The sequence below is a fragment of the Euwallacea similis genome, chromosome 20 (assembly GCF_039881205.1).
Source record: "Euwallacea similis isolate ESF13 chromosome 20, ESF131.1, whole genome shotgun sequence".
NCBI lineage: Eukaryota > Metazoa > Arthropoda > Insecta > Coleoptera > Curculionidae > Euwallacea > Euwallacea similis.
The window spans coordinates 1,982,608-2,007,278 of record NC_089628.1 but is presented as its reverse complement, the minus strand read 5'-3'; the positions used below and the strand labels follow the sequence as shown (position 1 = coordinate 2,007,278).

The 24,671-nt window shown below is 40.4% G+C and overlaps 2 protein-coding genes across 5 annotated transcripts in view; both read right to left on the bottom strand.

Annotated features, from left to right (window-relative positions):
- The window catches only part of LOC136415372 (paired box protein Pax-2a-like), an 81,437-nt gene extending 63,672 nt beyond the window's left edge, over positions 1-17,765 (bottom strand). For 3 of the 4 annotated variants that reach the window (XM_066399926.1, XM_066399928.1, XM_066399929.1), the window contains exons 1-2: positions 17,398-17,765; positions 1,800-1,924 (exon numbers count right to left, since the gene is read on the bottom strand). In XM_066399926.1, coding sequence (XP_066256023.1) covers positions 1,800-1,905 — 106 coding nt within the window. In that variant the 5' untranslated portion in view covers positions 1,906-1,924; positions 17,398-17,765. Of the gene's footprint in view, positions 1-1,799; positions 1,925-13,115; positions 13,137-17,397 lie in introns of those variants that run through there. The other variant, XM_066399927.1, reaches the window with a different exon arrangement.
- The window catches only part of LOC136415369 (maternal embryonic leucine zipper kinase-like), a 101,017-nt gene that overhangs the window by 32,587 nt on the left and 43,759 nt on the right, over positions 1-24,671 (bottom strand). The gene's annotated exons all lie outside the window — the stretch shown is intronic.

The window sequence follows — 24,671 nt, the reverse complement described above, 5'->3', positions numbered from 1 at the left end:
GGGTGCCTTGCGAGGTAATTTAATTAAATTATATTCAAATAATATTAAAATATCAATCTCGGTGAGGGGATTATTTTTATATTAAACCGATTTTTTCCTATCCCGCGGTGAATAATTGCAAATTTATGCGAAATGTCACGGTTTGTCGAAAATTTGCTATAGCTCATAGAAATTAATGAATATTATTGCGTGTTTATTGCCTTCAAACCCGACAGATCTATTTTTAGATCTACTTTATTATAATGTAGCATTAACTAGGATTTATTGCCACGGCAGTTCGATTTAATGCTTACGAATTTAACTACGCACAGTTTTGGTTGGCAATTCTCCAAAAACCAAATGTGGTACCGACCTGCGTCTGATTGGCAAGAGCGTTGCGAGACAACGCGGTATGTTATTCAGCGTTGCCTAGCAATTCTCCAAAATCCGCATGCGGTACCAGTATGCGTTGCCAGGCAACGCCGTGGTCAATCATCGCGACTTTATCTGGCAATTCTCCGCTACACCACGTGTGTGATGTAACTGCCCAAAAGCCGCTACATTTACTTTTTTGCCGCATTTGCATAATCAGAAAAACAATTATTGAGCTTATTTGGTAACAGGTAATAGGATCACTTTCCAATACAGCATTATCTCCATGGCGCGGGCAAAAAACAGCTTCAATTATTGCTGTCCTCGTAGGAACCTAAATTAACAATTTAGAAAAAGTACCCAACAAACCAGATACATGTAATTCCATGTTAAAACTGTTATGATTGTAAATATAGTTGACATATAGAAAGTTTGTAAAACGTAAGGCCGATTCGTTATGCTTTTGCCACATGGCATTATTCTCCGCAAACATCAATAACTATTAGTTATAGCGAGGAAATTTTGTAATTGATCTGCTGTTTTCAAAGCAGAGCAGACAGACATTATGTCGAATCATTTTTGAGATATAAATTGAATGGGTTTGATGGAGAGTTTCACGCATTAGGTTCTTCGGAATTGGCTCAGCGGTTGATGCCCTTCGAGGGAAGCGTTCCTGGCAAATCGAAACCGTTAAAACCATCGAGGATTTTAAGAATTTATAAAAGTCAAGCAGAATTCTCAAGAACTTCTTATTAAATTATCAAGAAACAAGAATTTTGCGACGAAGTCCATGAATTTCTCAAATTTCCAACTATCCGAAAACCTCAACTGAAGTTCACAAACTTTTAGCAAATTTTCCGAAAATTTCAAAAACCATTTTCAAAGTTCATGGCAAGTTCGTGAACTTCATGAGGGATCCGCCTGACGCTCAGAAGTTTTTTCCATGCGTATTTTATGAAAATATCAAGAGTTGCAAGTCTCCCTGCGAATGTTCCTTGAAGCCCAGAAATTCAGATCAGATTTCACCTGAATGTCAAGAATTTCTTTCATAAAAAAAAATGAAAAAGGAGTTTGGATATCTAAAGAAGCTGCAAAATCCTCTGAAGATTTCAGCTGAAGTTCGGAAATTTCCGCACGTTGCTAAATTGTAATAAAAGTAGAGCTGGGACTGTCCGAACTTTGCAGAATCATGTCCAGACTCTGCAAGATTGCCGATTTACATCATTCAAGAAGAAACAACAAGGACCTGAAAAGTGCTCTCATTTTAAAGACACCACTGAGGCATGCAAGTAATTGGGCACTAGTGCTAAAGCACTACAGAAATAGAGCTGGAACGGTGATCTTTCAGGTCCAACCCTTCCCCACCCTTCTACGAAACTACTTTAAAAAAATATGGCAAAACTGCATCACTTAAGAAACTAACTATTCACAAATCAAAACAAACTTACTCTTCTTCTTATGGTCCTGGTCCTGTTGGTGCATGGAGGGGTCCATCATCATGGAGTGCCCCAGGTGGCCTCCGTGACCCCCCGGCTGGCACTCCATCGTAATCATGCTACTATCTATGATTGAACTGAAACAAAACGAAAAAAAAAATCACGTGAGAGCTTGTCAATCACTCGAAATGGTTCTGATTGCACCTTAACACGTCTCCACTGCGTTTTACAAGAAGTAAGTGGGTACGTGCTTCGCATCGCTAAAGTACACGTAGAACGAATTAAGTAAATCGTAAAAGTTTGATTCCTGAGGATTCTGAAGTTGAATGGAAGTTCGTGAGGTATTGAGTGAATGCCTCGGGCTTGTCAGGGAGAGACCTCTAGAGGCCCCCAGATTTAAAATGTCGAGTACCAAGCAGTCGGAACAAAAGATTCATCGCATGTAAAGTGATGGTACCCGATTTCCCGTCCGATGGGGCCTACAACTGTCGAGCAGGCCGGAAATGAGCAAGGTTTTTTATCACAATTATGTCGGAATAAAAGTCGGGAAACGGGCGACCAGACGAAATGGGCCTCATTAAAAACGAGCAAACGAACCAAACGTGTCGTATACAGTTCGCTTGGTCGACTGGTTTGCATAGTAATCATCGTCCGGCTTTTAAAATGTTATTGTTTATTTCTCACGGCGATTTTTGCCTCGGGGACTACCGAGAATTCCGTTGTTTTGAGAGATTTTTTCACGGTACCCAAAAGACTGCCATCAGATTTTTTCCTCAATAACCAATTTATCACTAAAAGACGCCAGAGAATTCAAAATAGAAGAAGACTCAGTCGTTGCTGCGGCGTGAGGTATGAAGAATGGCTTAAAAAGGGCCGTTTAACGTGCGAAGCAAATATCTTTTTTGCCCATTATTTTCGATGTAATTGATGCGATTAATAGAGTCAATGTATCTGAGACATTACAAGAGTAACACCCAAGAACATTTTTTAGTTTACTTCAGCTCACATTTACACCACGACTCCGAGGTTATAAACAAAGAGTTATTAATTACGTGGTGCCGCCCTCGTCATACATCTCAGCAATGCTGCGAGATCAGTCTCTTTTGGTCTTTTTACGATTAATATCACGTAGCACCTTCATATAGGTTTCTCACATAAAGTTGCGCACCTGTATCTTCGGAATTACTCATTACTGAGTCTTACCATTAGGTATTTTAATCAGTTCTTGCGCGGTAATGAATTTTAGATTCTTCTCAAATATCTTCTTGCGGGCATTAAGTGTTAACCAAATTACCATTCCTTTTAGAGTTAATTTAGGACGGTTTTCATCTCGAAGCCACCAAAGGAACGCTGAGGCTCTATTTTAGTTTTTATCTTTGTATTTATTTAATTTCTCTTTTTCGAAGCAAATTTTTGCTCTTATAGTTTCTCTCTTTCCATCTAAAATTCCATCTTTCTTTTAATTTTGAACATCAAATTTCTCTTTCCTCTCTGTAAACCTGAACTAACCTAGACTAACCCGAATTAACCTTTTTTTATAGAGGATGGAGGAATTCCCTCACAAGCTATTGCCGAATACCGACTAAAACTCCCTTTTCTTTCTTTATTCGCTCATGCACTCCGAAATCCGCCGTTAGTCATTAAATCAAGTGGGGGTGGTAACGAACCGCCTCGTTTTTCGACTCCTCTCGAAGTCGGACTTCCTCTTCATAATTTCGACGATTATGCGACACTGCCCCAATTCTTCTCGGATTTCAGGAATAGGGCCGGACACGCTGTCCACCGTGACCTCTCCACATTCTTCCGCCGCTGCTCTTCTTTCCACTCCGAAATTGATGGATGGAAAATCGTGTGGCCAGCGTCATCGTTCCACCGCAGTACCACCAGTAATCTGTCCTCTTATTTATATTCCGAAGGTACGTCTTAAAGATATCATGCCTCGTAATGGCTTGATTGAGAAAGTAGTTCAGCTCCCCCCACCCGCGGTTCCTCCATCCATATCCTTCATGCAAACTTTCGTCCGACCCCGGCAGCGGTTCTACCGCCTCTGCCATTCCTCCATTAACTCCAGTCGATAGACCACTTTCTTCCCCATTGTTTTCCCATAGCTCTTTGTTCTTTTTGCTATTTGTAGGTTCACTGGCGGGAGTCCTGCAATCATTTCCACAGCAGTGGACGCACCGTGCGTGTGAAGTGATCATGATTACCAGTCTCCGATTTTCCCTTTCCAGTGGGAGCTAGGAAGTTTTCCTCTTGAACACTTTTTCCCACACATGAGCACCCTGCAAAAGGATGGACAATTTGGCGTTAGCGAGTAGTGCTCTTTTTGCATGCCGGGGTCCTGCCATGTTTGCAACCCGAACTAACCTGAATTAACCTTTTTTGTACAGAGAATTAAGTGAAATACATATACATGTAGCCCTGGGGGAACGGTGTCGTGGCGCCCCAGGGAACGTGGGGCTCCGCCACAAACTGACCCACTAAAACACTCTGCCACTCTCCACTCTGAGCTAACCTGAACTAACCCGAAGTGAAAAATTTTGAGCAGTAGAAATTTCTTGAATCTCCGAAGTACACTAAAGGGCAACTGTGGAGTTTCTGCATAACCTGAAGTGACCCAGAGAGCTCTTAGCGACCTTAAGGGAATTAGTATTCTGCTGTAATAAGCGTTCCGTGATACGCCTGCATAGCGCAGAATAGGAGCCTAAACCCTATAAAACCAAACTTAGAACCGACACAATCAGAAAATGCAAAAAACGGCATTAAATCAGCGACAGCAGTTGGTTCGGCATGGCATGTGTATCTCGGGTACCGCTGATTGATGTCCAGATCGATGAGTGAAGAACACGAAAATTGAATTAGCGAGATAGCCGCTGAAGAACGAGTGCCGAACGTTTTTGCAATAGTTTATACCATTTATGCACGAAACAAGCATAAATTCTTCCAACTACTAATTGGTAGTTGCTATAAAAACGAGATAAAAGACGTCGCTCGCGGGAAATTTATTCACGCCCTCAACAAAAGGAAAAAATGCGTGATTTGATCAGACCGGGTGAATTCCCGGATAAAAATGCTGCTACTATGAATGGCAAAGTCCAATTTAATTTTATTGCCTGATCGAGCACCCGCTTGACCCTGGTACTGTTATGGAAGCAATCTCGGATTAACTACCGACTTCTAGGCAAAAGGACTCTTAAAAATACCTACGCCCTGCCTTTTGCAATTAGTGGATCGTGCAACCGAGTTCCTATAACGCGAATCATCTTGATTTTTGATGCGCCACCGGGGAATTTTCGCCTCCAGCCACACCGGCCGCTCGCGCTCCTTGAGGGTTTCCCCGCGCTTAAGGCAGCTTCCAGCGACGGAGCTAATGACGCTCGAAGCTGGCAGCTGACTAATAAGCCGGGAGAGCTGTCTTGGGCAGTTTTAGAGGGAATTCGTCGAGGGGCAGCGCTGTGGCAAAACTCTCCGGTCCGGGTCTTCCGGGTGTATCATAACGACCTCAACACAGAATGCCCATGTATTAGAGGCAAATTACAAGTTGCCATCCATGCACCATATTACTTTTGAAATATTTAGATGCATCGCGTTGATACTGGCGCGGAGAGCGGCTTAAGCCGGTAATGACAAAACTTTGAGACGATTTTCCCACCAGACGGACAATTTTTTGACCATTAACCCATTGGAGGAAATCGTGCCGACCTATAATTTGGCGGGTAAATGTGAGCCGGCCATTATGGTGAAATTAGAAACCGCAGCTCAAAATTACAAAAACCGCAGACCCGGTTATTAAAACCAATGCGTTGAATAAACATATCGGTTCAGAAGCCTTTTGGATACGCTGCTACCTGGTAATTGCATATTAACACTTCTGGACTGTGACTGAGCCCTCCGCGTGATTACGGGTTGGCGCAGATTATGCGGTTGGTTTTACTAATGACGCGGGCTTAAGCCCCGACCATTTTTATGGGTCAGTTCAAACCCACCGAGCTTACCCCACATACACACACATTATGCAAAACAACCTTCTCGACACGTAAAAAACCGCGACTACAACGGTAGATTGACAAGCATCGTCTTTCAGAGATTGAAATCTCAAGAACATTCCTATGCCCGAGCTTTGCGTGTAGCCGTTGCAAAACTAGTACTAAGTAGAAGGTTAAGAGTTGTTACAAGTTGGCTTAAGTGCTCCTAATTATGTGTATTCAATAAAACGATAGACGAGAGGGAATTGTTCGCGAACGCAATTTATGCGTTTGTGCGTGCGTAAGCCCAAAAATGTCACGTATCCTTGTGAAGGCGAGCCTCATAGACTCAGCAGCCAATCGCTTATGATTTAAGTCGCCATTGGCTTAAGTGGCTTGATGAATATGCATTCCGAGCCTACAAAACCATTTATAAGCGACCTATTGCGAAATCCCGATTTTTACGCGCTCGCCAGATAGTAATAATTGCCCTGTTTGATAGATTCGGAATCTTGTAGCTATGCTAAGCGCTTTTATAGACCGATATCAATCATTGTGGAGTTATATGAGGTACTCAAGCAAATGTCTGATTATGAGAATAAGACTTGAAAATTGGCTAGGCCAAGCAGATTGCCGATGCATAAATCTGTCGCGCGCATTTCTCTGAATGCAGAGTCGATTGCTTGGTTTATCTATGGGAAGTGTTAATAACTCTTGATATGAAGCTGTATTAGAGGCGGCGGTTAATTGGGCCTATAAATTGTTTCCTTTTCAGATGATAAGGATGATTAGCGGTTATTTATTACTCACGAACTTCAAAATTCCAATCATGGGAATTGCCAATCGATTTAAATCAAAATTTGATGGGAATCTGCAGGGTGACCAGAAGCTATAATCCTGCCTTTGCTGGACATGCGACTTAAAGCTTCCATGAAAGTCGCAAGATTAAGAGATACGGCGAGAAAACGGCCACGCTCTGGTCACTGTTTGGCTGTTTCGCGTGCGAAAAATTCAAATGTGGATCCGTTACGTTCGTTACGTTACTTCCGGCACCACCGGAAGCAGCTCCTTCGATTTTTTAGGCCACGCTGTATTTTTGGCATTTTCATTTTTGTTATTAACGTATTTGATGTTGAGACGTCTTTATGATGAATTTGTCGCTGACAAACTTCAGCAAACTTCACCCGCCAGGGATCAGAATAAACTGATAGTTCAGGTTGCTCCAGGTTAGTTAAGGGACCTGGAGTGACGAGGGGAGGTTCTTAGTAGTGGGTAGGCGCCTTGGGGATCAATCCTACATAACCCGACAGCCAACCCATCAAGCCGGGCACCTAGGAAGGTTTTTCTCTTCTCCAAGAAAAAATTAATTCGGGTTGAGGGTCAAAGACCTATCAGCACTTCTTCGTGGTGAACCCTGGATGCCTCTTCCACCGCATCCGGGGAAACTAACCCTGGAGGAGAGAAAGCGAGGTAACAGACGCGGAAATCTAAGATTGGATGAACAATGAATAACACCAGGGGTGACTGGAGTTGGGACCGCTGGTCTGCCGAGGGAAAGACTTATTGCAACATTAGCAACCGTGGGGTAAAGATGCTGTGACTGAAATGCTGAGAGAAATTGAGAGAGAAAAATAGAAAAGAGAACTTCACGATGAAACCCGAGGTGGTTAGTTAACTAGGGCTACCTCGCAGATGGGATGAAGCGGGGGAGGCGAGTGCTCAGGGCGAAACCCACACTATTCGATCGCGAAAAAAGATTAGTTCAGGTTAGCTCCTAAGTAGATTCCAAGGACTAAAACTGGCTGCCAGTTCACAACAATTAAGTTCAGGTTTCAGCGACCAACACCGTGATACCACTGATCTGTTGCAAGTTGTGCGTTGCAGTGCTTATGTCGACTATCTCGCGCTAGCCTGAAGAGACATAACTGGGCTGCAGAATACCAAGACATGCACCTAATTCGTCAAAAAAGCATCAACCTAGAATAATCATCAGACGGAAAAGTAACCAGAAACCATGAAATAAACTCAATTTTTTTGTGGCGTTGCCCTCTTCTCCATCACAATTCCGAAAACGGATCCCGTTTGAGGAATCTCTGAATGAATGAATGAACCTTTCTTTTCTTTTGGATTCCTCGCACTCGGTTGACTGATTCGGAAAAAGTTACGGTCTGATCAGAAACCGTCTTCAAGGTGTGAGAATCCAATATTCGATCTAATCATGCATGGCACAGGGTAACGGTTGTACGTATAGTGGTTAAGTTTGTTGCTCTTTTTCTATGCAAAATTAGGTCCGTTCTGATCGAAGGTATACTTCCATCTATGAGCTTATTTATTCCTGAACTGTAGCCGTTTAAAATTCCACCATTGTTGCAAACACGTGTTGAAGATGCAATCTAAAGGCGCATCGTGAATTAAACGATATCTTCATAGATACTTAGGATTTTCAATTATGGCCCGAGAATACATCGGAAGATCGATTAGAGCTTAGTAATCCCTTTGTGAGAGCCGTGCTCGCACTTGCAATCTCAGCAACTGTGATTTCTACATGAGTAATTAGCGGTGTTAATTGAGCAATTGCAATCATCTTCATGTGCTTTCTAAAAATTCCTCGCTCGTCGTTCGCGCAATTCGGAGGCAAAATTCCGTTTTTTCGGTAATAAGTGAGCAAATGGAATTTTCTCGTCGAAAGCTAAAAGGGCAGTCGGAATCACTTTAAGTGTCTTTAGCCAAAGCGTAGGAGAGCTGCCGCGCGCCCATTCCTTATTTACGGCCGCTGAAAGTCCGCATACCACTTCCTCAAGAACATAAATTCAAATTCAATCTCTATATTTATATACTGCTGGTATCGTTAAACGCCATTTTTTAGGCCTAGATTGTCCGACACGCCGTAAATTTTCATCCGACGGAGAGATTTTATTATCATTTACTTAGTAGTTAAATTTGATTCGAAATGAAAGTTTAATAAGATCGGAGGCGGTTTTTTGTCTAAATTTAATTTCAAGCCATTTATGCCCCAAAGAAGCCGTTTCATCATTAGTCATTATTTCGATATTCCGTCATCTCACAATGCTAAAATTATCAATTTGTTATAGGAGGAACAGATAAGTTTTCCAAACCCAAACGCCTCTCGACATATGGTATTGATATTCAGCCCCATTGATCTCCTTTGTGTTGTCAGCTGCTCATTATTTTAGGCACTAATCCAATTCCTCTCGCTGTGAAGAAACTTTGAGCTTCACCAGGAAGTACCACTACAGCAGATGCCCGCGTAAAGTACCACAGATCTGTCACCGCATTGACAAGACATCCAACAGCTTTAAAAGTGAAACATCGTCACCCAGGTATCTTCATATGGCGCGCGCTAACCATATGGTAGCGACCCGTAATGGTCGGACCCATAGTTTACGTCTATTCCGATTAGATGTTGAGAAGGCAACATCTCGCATTTTATCTCTTAACGACCGTTAATGAGGATTTTATGTGTAACTTAAGCGCCATCAGGGGTCTCGGTAGATTCTCCGTTTGGTTTTGTCCTTTTTTCAATGATTAGTTTAATTAATTGGATGTAGGCGGACGTCTGCATTGAGTGGGAATGATGTGTAAAATTTCAATCACTAAGTGGCTGAGAGGTACTTGCAGCAGTTCGTTATTAGGACATTTTTGCTTTACTGCAATAAACATTTCTGAAGGTCATGGCTCTTATCCTCATTTATGCAGGCGAAGATTGAGTCTCCACTTAACCTAAACAAACCTGAAACAAGCGTCTGCTGAAGGTCCTGGTATGGCTCGAAGTGACCTGGATCGGAAACTAACAGGATGCTCTTCCTCGATTTGCTCCAATTAATTGCAGGAATTACAATTCATCTTTTCTTCTCTTTATGATGTTTCTGATCTGATTCGATTTCTTGATCTTTTGAAAAAAGAATATCCTACAAATAGCACAAGTAGGGTGGTAAGAAGACTAAGGCATTCTTCATCCTGTACATAGAGCACCCCAGTCAGATAGCCAACACTCTCTTCATGGACACAATGTTCATCATGGCAATTCACTTTTCCCATTACCAACATCAGTCCAGCTGGAGGATCCCGAGTGTCAAGGTTCCATCTGGATGATCGGGGGTCCAAGGGCCGGGGGATTCCCGGCAGACCTTGACGCTGAAGTTTCCTGTCGTTATAGGACGCCCTGTATATTCAATGATACGATATTAAACTCGGTATTTTTCCAAGTCGACCACCCTGTAGATTTTTGCCTCTCGAAGATATCCTCCAAAGGACATTTTTCCCCAGTTCAATAGTTTTGTTACCCCGTTCGGTTTTTGCGATTTTTCATGTACCTGCGTATCTACCCAAAACAGAACCCTCGGTACCCACTCTAATTGTTATGCAAATGCGGCCAAGTCGCAGCGAGCAGTTCCCAATTTCGCAACCGATTTAAGCGACATGCTAATGTAATAACACACATTTCCGACATAGCTACAACACAAAAGATAAAATTTAAATTTTCGGTAGTTTTCAAGGTGAACTTTGGCGCACATTTCGTGGTTCGGCGGATATTTTTTTTTGGCACCGAAGGTCATGTCGATAACCCTGCTGCGATACCATGGTTTAAATTAGTCGCTTTGCATTACCATTGCCACACTTCCGTTTGTTTTAAGGTACCACTTTGTGGATCGGTTTCAAGCGGAAATACAAGACTGCTTGTGAATCATTGCGAATTTTGGCAATAAACCGAATATGTCGACAGAAGGACGAAATGTATGAGGTTTGTGAGGATTGGTCTTCTAATGAGGCATTTCTTCTTGATGGAACGGCTATTGGTAGCTTACGATAGAAGCGAAGACTTCTACAGCCATAAAACCTCTATTGCATCTATCAGCACCTGTAAAACTGGGTGGCGTTACTATTGAGCCCAGTGGGAGCCTTGCTGTGATATCTTGTTCTCGACGCTCCTATGACTCTCCCCTCGTAAATGTGTCCATTTGAAACCATTGGACCTTCTGTCCTTCCAGGGACAACATACAGAATATTACGCAGTGGTATAAACACGAGTCAGCTTCTTCTCAAATTAAAAAAATTAGAGGAGTGGATGCATGCCCAACATGAAATATTGGCGAAGGAACCCAAACGATAATGATAAATAAAGTAGATGTATTACACAGGGTGATTGAGAACTATGGGGTCAAACTTCTAGGGATTATTCAGTGTGACAATAGAAGACATTTGAATATAAGGACCTATGTCCAGAAATTCCTCTCTAAAGCGCTACGGTTTTATGATGAAGACAGTCACAGTGCGATAATGTGTTTTATTACTACATTTTATTTTAATTTGCGCGCAATCAGGCCTTGCTCTGTTTTCACTAGCGTTCCATAAACCGGAGACTTTACATATCCCCACAGAACGAAATCTAAAGGTGTTCGATCAGGTGACTCAGGAAGCCAAGGCACAGGACCACCTCACTCTGCCAATCCAATGTTGTCCAAACTGCTGAAGCTCAAGAACAATTTTGAACAATTACTATAGTATTATTTTATATAAACAAATTAACATAAAATTTTATAAAACACATTTTTGCACGTAAATGTCGCAGAGCATTATAAGGCAGTAGCGACTTAGGGAGACATTTCAAGACATGGATTCGTACACTTAAATTACATATTACATAAGCAATTGTTGCACTGAATAATCCCTAAAAGTTTGATCCCGTAGTTCTGAACCACCCTGCAGAGCAGCTCGCCCAGCAAGCAAAGCTAGGAGCAAGGAAAGCTATGAAAGGATCTCTTGATGGCCTCAGAGGCTGGAGTAGACGCTGTTATAATTCATGGAGTGGTAAATTTTCGCTGTTTCCTTGGCTTAAATTGGATTATCAAACCCTGTGAAATAATGGCAACAAAAACTGTCAGTAACTGATTTGCGCCATTTGTAAGTGTTGGTGAGCGCATAACTGCAAGTCGGAAGAACCACGGCCCATTCACAAGATTGATGGGTCTTCTGGCAGGACATCATCGTCTAGCCTCTACCGGGCATTCTTTCATGGTTGAAAATTCCACAATACCAACAACGCCGGTTACACGCACACAACTGACTACCTCGAATATTACAAAATTTCAAAGAGCGAATAAAATATTGTCAAGATATATCTCGGCCGTTTGACACACCCACATGAAATAAATCGGCTCTAATGGCAGAAAGAAACTTGTAATTACATTATCTATTGCCAATTTATTGTTGTTACACGAATAAGGCAGTTAATCTCCGCTAAAATACAAAGACTCCCATTGGCCGGTCCGGGATGACGCAATTGAGCATATATTACTCATTAGACACATTATTGTGTTCCTTGTGGAAGCGAAGATTCAGGACAGAAAAAATCTTCTTTGTGGATAGCGGATCGTGCAAGATCAAGGCAATTCATTGCAATAAACGTCCAATTTGCAATATCATCAGCTAGTAAGCCCTTGCTCGAGACCACCGATTAGATACATATAGCCATTGGCCAGGTTATAATAGAAAATTTATGCAAGGCATCGCTGATGATCAGATTGTTGTCAGGAACACGCTTTTTGATGGAAGGGAACATATCCCAGCACTAATTTCTAATAGAACGTTTATCGTACATATGAGGATAATGTTCCTATAAGTGTTATCTGATGCACTAGGAAATTTAAGCGAACTGAAAGAATTCCTTGCTGGCGCAAACAGTTATGGGAGATGTTGTGATTGGGAGATACAAGAAGTCAATCTCTTTCCCAGGCAGAGGGAAACGGGCCTGTGGACGTTGATCTAGATGTCTCAGTTTCTATGATAAATGCAGCCAAATCCTTCCTTAGTTGGCCGATCAAGATACTCCAGTAAAATAATTTCCATGGAAAAGCACCCTCCTCCGTCGTTTCTCTCGAAAATATTTAACAGGACACGTATTTTTTGATCTTCCCCCTAAGGATTTGACTATAATTACCATGGGAACACATATATGCAGATCAACATCCATAGGCGTAGCTGAGAGATATGCTCCCCCCTCTATATGCAACAGGAAAAATCACTGGGACTTTTGGAGACCCGAAAGATTGCGCCCACAACAGAATTCTTCTCCCCCTCTCTGCTGAGAATTTTTGCTGAAAACTTATTTCCATTGAAGTTATACTTTTGGCAAAGACACTACTTTGATTCTTCGGTAATTAAGGCCTAGTTTATTAATTTGTGGTCAACTTTAACATCCCCTAACCCCAAAACTATTCACACACAATACCCGTGAAGACCGTATTTCAACGTTTCTGTAGAAAATGGCAAAAGCTTTTGCTATAGAAATGAGTACACATAGTTTGTCCTGTCTAGAGGTATAAAGTGTGCGACTAAAACTTACTCGTTTATCGGGTAGAGACGTATATTCCTCGGGTATATACTCGTCCTTAACTTAACAGGTACACAAATCTACTGATACCTAATCGAGTCGAGTAAATCAAAAATTGGATCTAAATTTATTTACATTTATGTTACTAAAATTTGTTTTTTTTGGATAATTTTTCTTTTTATTGAAATATCACTATTTCTGTGCGAGCTCTGTGCGTATTGTGTGGAACACTTGCGCCTTACAGAAAATATTAATGATAAATAATATTAATTATAACATAGTAATCAATTAATTAATTAAGTGCCTAATAACTTTTAATTATTTAACATTTTCCAGTTTTCTTCCCGTCTAATTCTGCTCAATTACTTCGGCGATTTGAAGAAAATTAAAAAAAGAAAATTCCCACCAAAAATTCATTTATTTTAAGTTAATTTAAGTTAGTTTTTGAACATTTCTTAATGGTACGAATTCTTCTATAATTAGTCATTATATTTCATAACGTCGCATGAATTTCAAGTTACTTGCGCAAGGTTTTTCTATAACATTTTTTCTTCAAATTTCTCCTGGGATTTCTTCAGAAGTGCCTCACAGTCGACTGATTTACGCCTCGGAAATCGAAAAGGGCAAAAGTTGGTGATGGGCAAGTTCTGTCTAAATTCGAGATCTTCGGGAGGAAATTACTTTCAGCTTTCAGATTATTCTTGGGAAATCGATTCTCAGGCGAGCGATACGATCTTGAAGTCTGAAACTTAAATTTTTTGAAAACTCTCCTCTTCCTGAGTCCGAATTTGGCAACTGAAGCTTTCGCCCACAGCCCTCGTCCGGGAGAACAATCGCGATATTTCGCTGCGGCCAGGTTGGTTTTTTGAAAATAGGGCCGTTTTCGCAGCCCTTCCATTCTTCAATACTTCAATATTTCCACAAATAAAATAAGCTGCTATTAACCAGAAGCAATTTCTAAAAATAGCGCTACTCGTTATGTCATCCTAGTCATCCTATTAAAGAGGGATTCTTCATCACGTAACAACATTACACAAATTAATTACGCTTGTGTGTAATAAGGTCTAGAAGAGGTTTTTTCAGCTGGCTGAGGCAAATTAACGTTTTAAACACAATATCATTGATTAAAGGCGATTTTTTAGACCCAGATCCTTCGGATAATACCAGTCTGTATGCGGTAGTAAATTACCACCAGCAACATGTTGATGTGTTTCGCAAGAGAGGAGTTTTTGCACGAGACTAATGTGCATCCTCGATGCGTGGGCAGAATGATCGAAGTGATTTCATTATTTTCCCTGCACTAGTGATTAATCACAAACAAAAAGCGATTATTTCTAGCGGCACCGTCCGGAGAAAAAAACCGATGAAATTTACAGCAAAATCACCTAAATAATACTTTCACATGTTCGAGCTTATTTGGTCTTGTACGGGCGTAATAACACGAGAACTTTCAACTTAGTTGGGGCAGTTTTTTGCCTTTTTGACCACTAGACCACGCAGTCCCCGCATTTTAAATCAGCCCAATCGGCTTCCAACAAATAATAGATTATAATGCAGAAAAATCTCTATAAAGTTGTGTGCTTCTGGTGGCCGTTATTGTATTCGCAACCGGCGAATTTGTTATTCATACAGTTACTATTGTTAAACAATACTGAAGGAGCAAAGTGTATCTTAATCTCGAATTCTCGAAACTCACCGCGAGCCAGCGAAAATCGCTACTCTTACATATTCGTGCCTGGTTTGATTGCGTCCTTTGAATACTGGATTAAGTTCTAGTTCGGCTAGTTTCGTTTCTACATTCAAGTGAAAATCGTGATGAAGGAACGTGTTGAATATTTGCGTATGAAATGAAGACTTTAGTTCGCCAAATCCCGCTCAATTGTCGAATGACAGATATGGAAGGGCCTTAGGGCGGGTGCCCGAGGGGCTATTGAGGAAGACGGGTACCGTGGAGCGAGGAAGAAGGCATTTTTCAACACTTTAAACGGGACGGACGAAAAACTCGCCAGGGTCGGACTTAAGAAAAAATTAGCTGGCTGTGAGCCTCGAGAAGCGAGGATTATACCATGAGCCCAAAAGTGGCATCTTGAAGCACATAAAAAACTGCAATGAAAAAGTGATTTAATCTACCTTTTATAATAACTCGAGAAAAAAAATTAATACAAAATTTACAGCAGTTAATGGACTTTGCGAGATGTCCATGCTGAGGATCCTTATCTTGGACAACCTATATCAAGGCCTGCACCAATTTGTAACGAGTCTTCCTCTATTCTGCCTATTGCTCCTTATATTCACGAGACGATTTGCAAACTAGCGCGTAAAATCCCATTTTCACCAATAAACTCGACCAAAGCAAAAGTTCCATACTTCGCCTTTTTGTAAAACCTTTTAGGATTGAAAGATGGAAGGATGGAAATTGCGACAGCATTATTCAAAACTCATATACACAAGAAATATGAAAGATAAAGAAGACCGCGGAGAAGAAAAAATCAACAATTGTGAGATGAAAAGTTCAGATAAATATTCAAATAAAAATGTGCTTCTTGAATTAATTTTCCTAGCTGGAATATTTCAAATTACGAATTCTCAGGAGTAATTGTTCGAAAACTCCCCACAGATAAGAGTTTTCGAAGACTTAAATCGAAGAAATTTTGTGGATTTTTAGAGCTTGCCGCTAATGCTTCTTCATCAAGTTGTAAAAAATTGAGTTCCAAAAAATGCCCGCAGAAATTAAATCCTGAATTCAAAGCACTCAGGAATTTAGAATGTTTGAAATTTTTTATTTTATATAAACTTGAACTTCTAGAGAGTTTTAGAGGGTTTTAAGCACTGCTACTTGTTATAAGTGAACACAAACTGAATTGAAAAAAGTTCTCTCGTAAATGGAGAAAACCAACGAAACTTATTTTTACGATTAGAAATTTTCAAATAAGAAATTCTCTAAATTTCCAGAAAAACTATTCATAGGTATCTGCGTGCAGCAAAATTTTTAATCGCACGACTGTGGGACTTTTTTAACTTTTTTCAATTTATCGCTTTCTCTGCTGATTGATTGAGTGAAGCGCCTCCTTGTCCTAAGAAATTTCATAGAAAACTGGCAGCGATTAATTTCTTTGTGTTTCGGCCGCAAATCATGAATTCCTGTCCATCAATTACGCACAATTTTACCGTCGCATTTTTTTAAATGTCTTCAAAACAGCAGTATGCAAAATAGTCTCTTCGTACACGCTGTCATGGGCAACGTGAAAAAATCATAACGATAAAAAATGCAAAATTAGTCACTTTTGAACAGTTCCAGGTAAATGTGGAGCTATTAGCAGGGCGATTCAGGTATAATTTATCTGGAGTCGTTTTCTGTAATTTCTCTGTTTTCTCATATTAATTTGGTCACTCTGGACCCAGACCTGGACTATCTTCCAATCAGTCAATGAATGAATGATGGTGATGAATATGATGAAACTTTGTCAGACCGAGTTAAGCTTCTAAGGCTAATATAGGCTGAAACAGCTGCTTAAAACAGTTCGCATGTAATTCTGTACTTGTATCAATAGTTTAAAGGCCCCATTATGCGGGCTTCTGATAAGTAATGAACTTGACTGATACCCCGAAATATACTGCGTAAAAAAAAACGTAATTTACGAATTTTAAATGAACAGAAAAATAGAGCAGCTGTAAATCAATTAAAAAAGTCATATAAACGATCGGGATTTTGCAGAAAATTTAGATCTTTATTCCTGGAAATAATTATTTCTAAAAATTGTGGATTTTTTGCTGAAAACGTCGGATAAGCTGGGCCTTAACAAAAGCAAAAGAAGCAGGATGGACGTTTGAGTTTAAATGATTTTCGCGTTTCTGCCATAAATTATAAGATCAATCAATCAATTTATGACATGCAGAAAATGCTCATTTTGCTGCTGAGACTTGTTCGCTTTGCCTGCGGCTTTTGGTATTAAAAAAATTTAAATATCCAATTTCATTATCAACTTTTAGCGGATCCGAACCGAAATCTTCGTTAAGCCATTTGTGAGGTTCCTTCTTTTAATTGGGAAAAGCGAATTCTCAAAAATACATAGAAATGATCGCACTCAACTTGCAGCCACATTTAAGTTTTTCGAGCCAGGAAAAGGTCGCAGGGATTAAAGTAAATTGGCACTTGCTCGGTTCCAGCGATGGCGCTTATAAAACTGTTGGAGCAACCTTTTTTCACCTTCTGAAATAAATCTGCCCAACAGTCACTTCTCACTAAAGCCAATTTGCCCACATAAAACCTAAAAGAAATAGAATTGAATCCTACCTTTTGGGAGACAGGGCAGCCAATCAACGCTTCGCACAGCCCACGCAAATATATCCTCAATATGCCCTCACAAGCAACTTCACTCACGAGTCTCTAACTATCCTCAAACTTGTGCTTTGAGTGCATTACTTGACGATCATTATCATCAACAACCTTCAATACTAACCGTTGTAATCTCCGAGATATCAACAGTCAGTCGCCGCACTAACCCGTCCAGGAATTTGAGTTTACTCGCGAAGCAACTTCTTCGCGGAAAGAGAAAAGGAATCACTTTTCGCGCCCCTACAATTCACGGCCGGTACGTAATAATCGTGACGTCAATCGGAGTGCAAAAGGTACGACGGACGTACTGCAAGCGACTGTACCGGTCAGTGAGTAGCGAGGTACTCTGTTATGCTTGAAGAAATTGTGGTGCACCTGTTACGGTGAGTGGGGGGTTCTTTTGGGTGCTCAAAGAGTGCTTTTTTAACCCCTCCAGAAGGATGAGACTTTGGCGGTACCTACTACCGACTGTTGTTGCGACCGGTGACGTTTTGGGCTTATGGTCTATGCTCTTCTGGTGTCTTGGTGATGTCGGTGTTTGATGATGGTTTAATGGGCGGGAATTTGTTTCGGTTAAGTAGAGGAGGTTTTTAGATTATTTCTGGTTTGAAATGAGGAATTTGTCTGCAAAGATCGGCAAGATACTTTTAGGTGCACGTGTAAGAGCACACGAATACGATGACGATTTTGGGAAAAGCACCTTGGTGGTGTTTGTGGGATAGTTTCGATATAGGCATTTAGAATCGGGGGAAAAGTCCTATCAGCAAACTCATGTGTAATAGTCCTCACTTATGAGAAATGCTAACGAGGCGAGATTTGATTTTGGTACGAAGACACTGAGACAATTGAGGCCAGAAAAAAAATAGCGAAAAAACAAAAATTATGACCGAAATTGTCTTCTGACGATACAGGGTGTTTCCAACCTAGTAATCTAAGCCAAACCCACATATTCTCTTCATGCAGAAATAATGTAATTTAGCTAAATTTGCCTTCCACGAATTTTTTTAGTTTTCGCTGTATTTACGCAGGGTTTCAAAATTTCACATACGTTTTCGATTTTGCGTACGCCTCTGATAATTTTTTAGATATTTCATTCAAATTTACACGAAAACTCGAGCTGTCCACTGGTAGTAAACCTCAATTAACACAATTTCCGATTCACGGAATCTACAAAGTGATGCGTTCCATGGGACCAGATACTCTTTCATCCTCATCAACTTTTTGTGGTGCACCTCTGGCCGTTTTTTTTTACTGAAAATTTATATGAGCGAATAATTTTCTTCTCAAACGGACAAAATTGTGCCCAATTCAATAAAGATTGCCTAGTGGCGTGGCTACTTTCTTTCGAAGTATTTTTTCCCCGAAAATCGAAATTTGGCATTTCAGCAATGAATTGCTGATGAACTCTTAATGTTAGCTACAGATTCTTTCGAATTTTTGTACAATTACCAGTGAGAATCTGACTACGGCTTGTATTGTGGGTTGCCTAAACTCAGCGAGAAATTCATTCTCTCCTAGTTTGGACCAGATAAAAAGGTTACCGAAAGTGATAAGATTGGGTAAAAACATGTGTATTTGTCGTAATTAGGGCATTCGTCGACTGAACCGAGATGCTTTGGATTTTGTGAAATAAGGAAAGAAAATAAGCCCAAGAACGCAACTTACAATACATCGATCTCCCAGTGAGCCCCTATAGGATTAGGCGCTAGATCGATGTGCATGGTTGCCTGTAATCAGGAGTTGTTTAGCGCAATATAGCTGTCCCACATGCCGTTTATAGTCACATTTCAAATTTACTCACTAGAGGGAGGCAAAGGACAAGGAATCCGAAATTTTCCAAAAAGAGAATTTGCATTAAGAATGATTGTAATGCAAAATTTTCTATTTACGTTGTTGCCATATTATGATCCCCAACTTGTTACAGGTAAGTGAGTCACGACTAAACCCGTAGCTGGGCATCATTCTGTGGTCAAAATCCATTAAAATCAATTAGCAGATTCTTTCCAAAGAATTCCGTGGTTGGGACAAATCTTTTCCCACCAAAAAATTTGCAAAAGAATCGTAAACCTTCAGTAGAATATGATGCTGAAATAGGCGAGTCTTCGGGGAATTCCGGCGATAAAACACCGTATTACAGCTGAGTGCTACAACCATAGAAAACGCGTATTTTTTCAAAAATACGACAACAAAACCTTATTTTATCTCTCATCTACATCTAATCATCCTTCTGGAGAACTCGGCTTGTCTCATTAAATTCGGTCGGATAGGGGTAGCCGCATCGCTTTTGACGACGTATGGGAGTGCGCTGGTCTGTATCGTGGGAACCCGCCCTGTAGAAACGAAAAAGGAGAAAATGAGACGTATTTAGGTCGAAGAGCTCTTTGCAAATTCTGATTTGATTAGTCTCTCTGAACTGAATCAGCAATTTGGCAACCGAAGAGAACAACATCGAACTATAACCTGCTTACTTAACATCATCTTGTAAAACTCTTTGGATATCTAAATAATATTGTCCATGGTTTTGGCACTTTTCTTTGTCTTCAGCTCCTATTTCGCATATAATAAAAAAATTATTATTATGCAACCATTTATGCGCAACTTCCTCAACGGATTTGATAAGTGCGGCACTACAGCTGTCCTAAGGAGTTCGCAGTGTTGCATTTTTTTCTGCATGACATGAAGCAAAAACAGAATCCTGATCATGTCACAATAAGAAAACGAACCAGATTAGGAGCGACAAGTGAAATGAACCGCGAATCAACCTGCTTATGATTAATGAATAATTAACACCGCAATACGTTTCAAAACTGAAATAAAACCTGATACAAATAGACCTTTCAATCCAATGATATGGTTTAATGACTCAGCATAACCGCATCACTACAGGATTCCTCCTACTGTTTCATTAACTTAAAAAACTTAGGTGGTACCCATCAGGAACCATCGGGACTCCGGCCTCAAATGACAAAGTACCACCACCAAATCGAAAAAGAAGGCGTCGTTAACGAGGCTCATCACTTGTCTAACAGCAACCGAAATCGTTTCGGTTTGCCAATAGCGACGGTACCGTTTGACCTCTGCTCCGGTACCACCGAATTCTGTTCGCGCGCGACACAGTACTACCAAAAGGAGGAGGTAAAAGTGCGCGACCAATCAGAGACCGACTCGAGAACCGACCGGGCGTGTCATAAAGCACGACGTACAATATTTGTTTGTCGGGGTTTGGGGTTTTTGGGTTCCGAGGCGAGGTTCGTGAGGTAATCGCGGCTTAATTCCACCTTTTTTTAGTTAGGATTACGTAAAAGGTATTGTTTCGGTTTATAATGCTGAGTTGTTTATCTAAATATTAATAATGTGGCGCAATGGTAGTTTCGTTATGTAATTTTTGTGATAAAGCACAAGTAATCTATTATTACACAAAAATGCTGCAAAAAGCATAGAAATGCAGAAATGTTGGGTTTTCGCCTGGATAAAGATCAGGTGTATTAAAGAAAAAATATCTATGTTGGGATGCGACTTTACACTTACTAAATTTGACTGAATGAGTATCGTAGACCATTTTTGTACGGTGCGGTCTGATAGTGGGAAGCCGCCACACGCACCAAAAACGAATATTTAGATCAAAGAGGTATTTTGAAATTTTTCTGCCGATAAACGTTCTGGGTCTGCAAGCTATATCGGCACTTTCTAAGGATCTCAAACGTTTGAACAAGAACTGAAACGAGGAAATTGATTCAGAACGGGTTCAAAATGGCGGCCCCTGCTGTTACTTTATATATTAATTAATTTTGTTTATCATTAGTGGGTACCGGCTCCATTTGTTTGTGCGGAGTCCCGGAAGAACACTACTGGCACCTTCACCAAAATTACGAAAATAAGTAAAGCGGTCCTATGTCTCGGAAACAGAAAGAGATTTGAAATCACAACCTCGTTGACATAAGTTTTATTCTTCTTGCTTCTATTCAGAGGTTGTCTTTCGTTTACACCGGATGATAATACATTACTGGATAGCTCAACTGAAGGCTTAGACTTTGAAATTGCTTTTAAAGCATTTTGCTTGCTAGAAAATCGCGAAAATGAGCATTGATGTCGTCTTCTATTACCAACACTAACGCAGCGATTGTACCTATTTTTACATCGCTCCTAGACCTCATAGAGACAACTAATTTGGTGTATTTTTTCCAACTAACTGGTCTATAAATCTCTTACATACTGCAGCTACCTGTCTATCCCTCCTTTGGCAATTTTGAGCAAAATTGGAAATTTTTGCAGTTTTTCGTTTAATTGACTGATTGGAACTTTGTAATGATTCTGAATAAAACTGAGGTCCTGGAGTCTTTAAAATTAATTTTTTGACCTCTTCGTTGTCCAACACTTTGAAAATTACAAGTGCCGGGAAAATTTTCTAAGTGTTCTTTCTGGTAAATTTAGCTTGGGTTTCGTATCTGGGATGGGAATGTTGGAAAGGACCTTCATTAGATAGGTCCTTTTACTATCAAAAACGAATTCAAATTCGACCTTTTCTCTGCATTTACGTAACTGGAGCTTTACGGCCGAATGAAATTTGAGCTCCCTCGTCCGGTACTATGTGCGCATAAATAAGCAAATGATAAATTATGGAAAAAAATGAATTGGTTGTACCACCAGCATCAAACAAAAATGCCCATCTCATTCCTCCTCGTAAAGACAAATCGACAAGGTTTTTTCAAGGAAAGAGACACGAACGTACAGTTATTCGATTGTCCTTCGTTGGTTTTTGTCCGGCCATTGAAACTGGTCACTGAATGAAACGACAATTTCAGATAGAAGCCTGCGGTGTTTTTTAGGCCTCCACAGTTTTAATCATACCGTGATTGTACTTGGGCGGTTATTGAAATCAATGCTTATGAACTAATTACCGTCCGTGTCCCTAATCAGCACCTTAATTGCCTGAAAGCCACATAGCTCCTCGTCTGGACGAGCAATGCAATGATTCACGTGCATTTTTCATAAATCATCACTACAAAATAACAAATTGACAGTACTAATTATGGGAACCCAGCAAGCTTGCCTGGAATCGACACAATTGCTGACTTTTTCTCTCTGTTCAATTATTATCAACAAGCTCATAAGAAGTGATTCGATTTCCTTCCATTGATAATGCAAAATTAACAAAAAGCTTCTTCGGAATCATTATTTTCGACTTTTGCGAATGCCTCTTATGCGTCCCTAGGAATGTCTCTATACGAGGGTCGGTCAATAGGTGGGCATGCAATGTGAAGTCGTGCGTCGTCGCTGGATGCGCCTCTTGGTACTTTCCGCTGCGGCCCTGTAGCTCGCACTGCAACTGACAAAACACCTGTAGCTCATGCGTCAGGAAATGATCTATGTTTTTTTATCAATTAGTATGACATAACTAATAGCGCATCTGTATCTCAACCTGATATTTTGTTCTCGTTAGCAGGAAAGGCACCCGAGATCTGGGAAACGCTCAAGAACCTGCAGCAACTTGAAGAAAATCATGAACTTCATCTGGTGTCAGAAGGTCATGTCTTGGCGTCTCCTGGCAAATTGCGAATTATCCTCTTAAAGGTTAATCCCCTGTAAATCAATACATATTTGGAATAAGTGGGTAGATATTAAATTACCATGGTTCCCTATTAATGACCTCATGGTAATTCATGCGGGAAAATGTAAACAATTCGATAGACTAAAAGGAACCGCCCGCTTTAATGCTCACCTGGGAAATGGCTGCGATGCCAATCGGTTTCATATCCATATGGGATTTTTGCATGGGTGTTAAATCTTCTGGTATGAAGGGGCGGTACAGTGGAACCCACATTTCTTCGTATCAACCACTCATCACTTTTCGCGCCGTATTTGCTCTAAGTTGAAGGGCAAGGAAATCTAGTTCGATGGTACGCCCCTCCCAGGATGCAAAGGCTATTTAAGAGATAATAAAAACTCTTTATAAGGTTAATAGTGGAATTTATTTTATGCATCGTATCCCGCTACTTACATTAGTTTTAATATGGCTCTTATCTTCATTTAGTGCAATTTTTCTGGCCTAATTAAAACGATTGCTGGTTTACTTTATAGATTATGAATATTGACAGTAATAGGGCTTGTTGAGAGCCGACTCTCCCAATTCGACATATTTGCGAATGCCCGCGGATTATTTATCAAATACGTCATGTAATATGCAAATATTGAATTCATTAATACGCAACTCACGTCTAGGTAGGTCATATATCACGTACACGAGATAGTCGTTCACGATTGGCTGGAAATCGAATACCTGTAAGTGTGTCAGTGCGAAACTTAATCGAGTTGTAGGAGTCTTGTTAGACGAGATTTTTGAGATAGGGAACCCGACTGATTTTTTCCATTTCGGTGCCTTTTAGATATTGCGCAAAATGAAGTTTTGCAAAGCTCGAATGGGTGATTTATTGCGCGCTAAGATATGTTTATGTACAAGTTTGGCCAGTCAGATGAGGTTAGAGGGAGGAAGTTGCCTATCAAACACTTAAGAAATCATCAAGGTTCCTTCAAGTTCAGGGAAAGTACCTCTTTAATTTCTGACCTCAGATTTCTCTCGGTGTAGCATGCGAGTGCATGTTACACTGAGAGAAAACTCACACTTGGTGTACTGACGCCTCACGCTTCTCAAATTAATGGAATAACTTTAACCGTCGTTCCATCGCTTTTCTTATCATCGTCTACCTTCAATAGTTGCTTGCCACACTCATCCTTTGGCTGCTTATCTACGACACTTTTTCCAATATCGTATAAGGTAACGAAAAATGGCTTGCAAAATTGTTCGGTGATAACCCCTGTATTAGATAGCTGCTGCGTGTCGTTACGTGTAGTTGATTTTCCTTTTTTAGATAATTAAAAAAATATGCAGGGTGTTTTCAAAAAGTTGTAATTTTTTATTTAATCACTCTATATCTAGGAAATATCTCGCGCTATTTAAATAAAATAAATTAGGGCTGAAAGTCCATTTTTTGCAGAATCAGTGGCATAGACTGGTTACATTTAAAAAAACCCTTTCAATATCGAACGAAGCCAAAAATTAAAAATGGCCTTCGCACGATTGTATAAACTATTGTAATCTTGTTTAAAAGGGTCCTGGACGATATCTCGAAACGTTTTTGGGTGTTTTCCGATTTTTTTATATGGAAAAAAATTGCGTTAATGCGGCCCATGCGGACATAGCTGTTTAAAAAACATACATATTGAATTTTTCCATT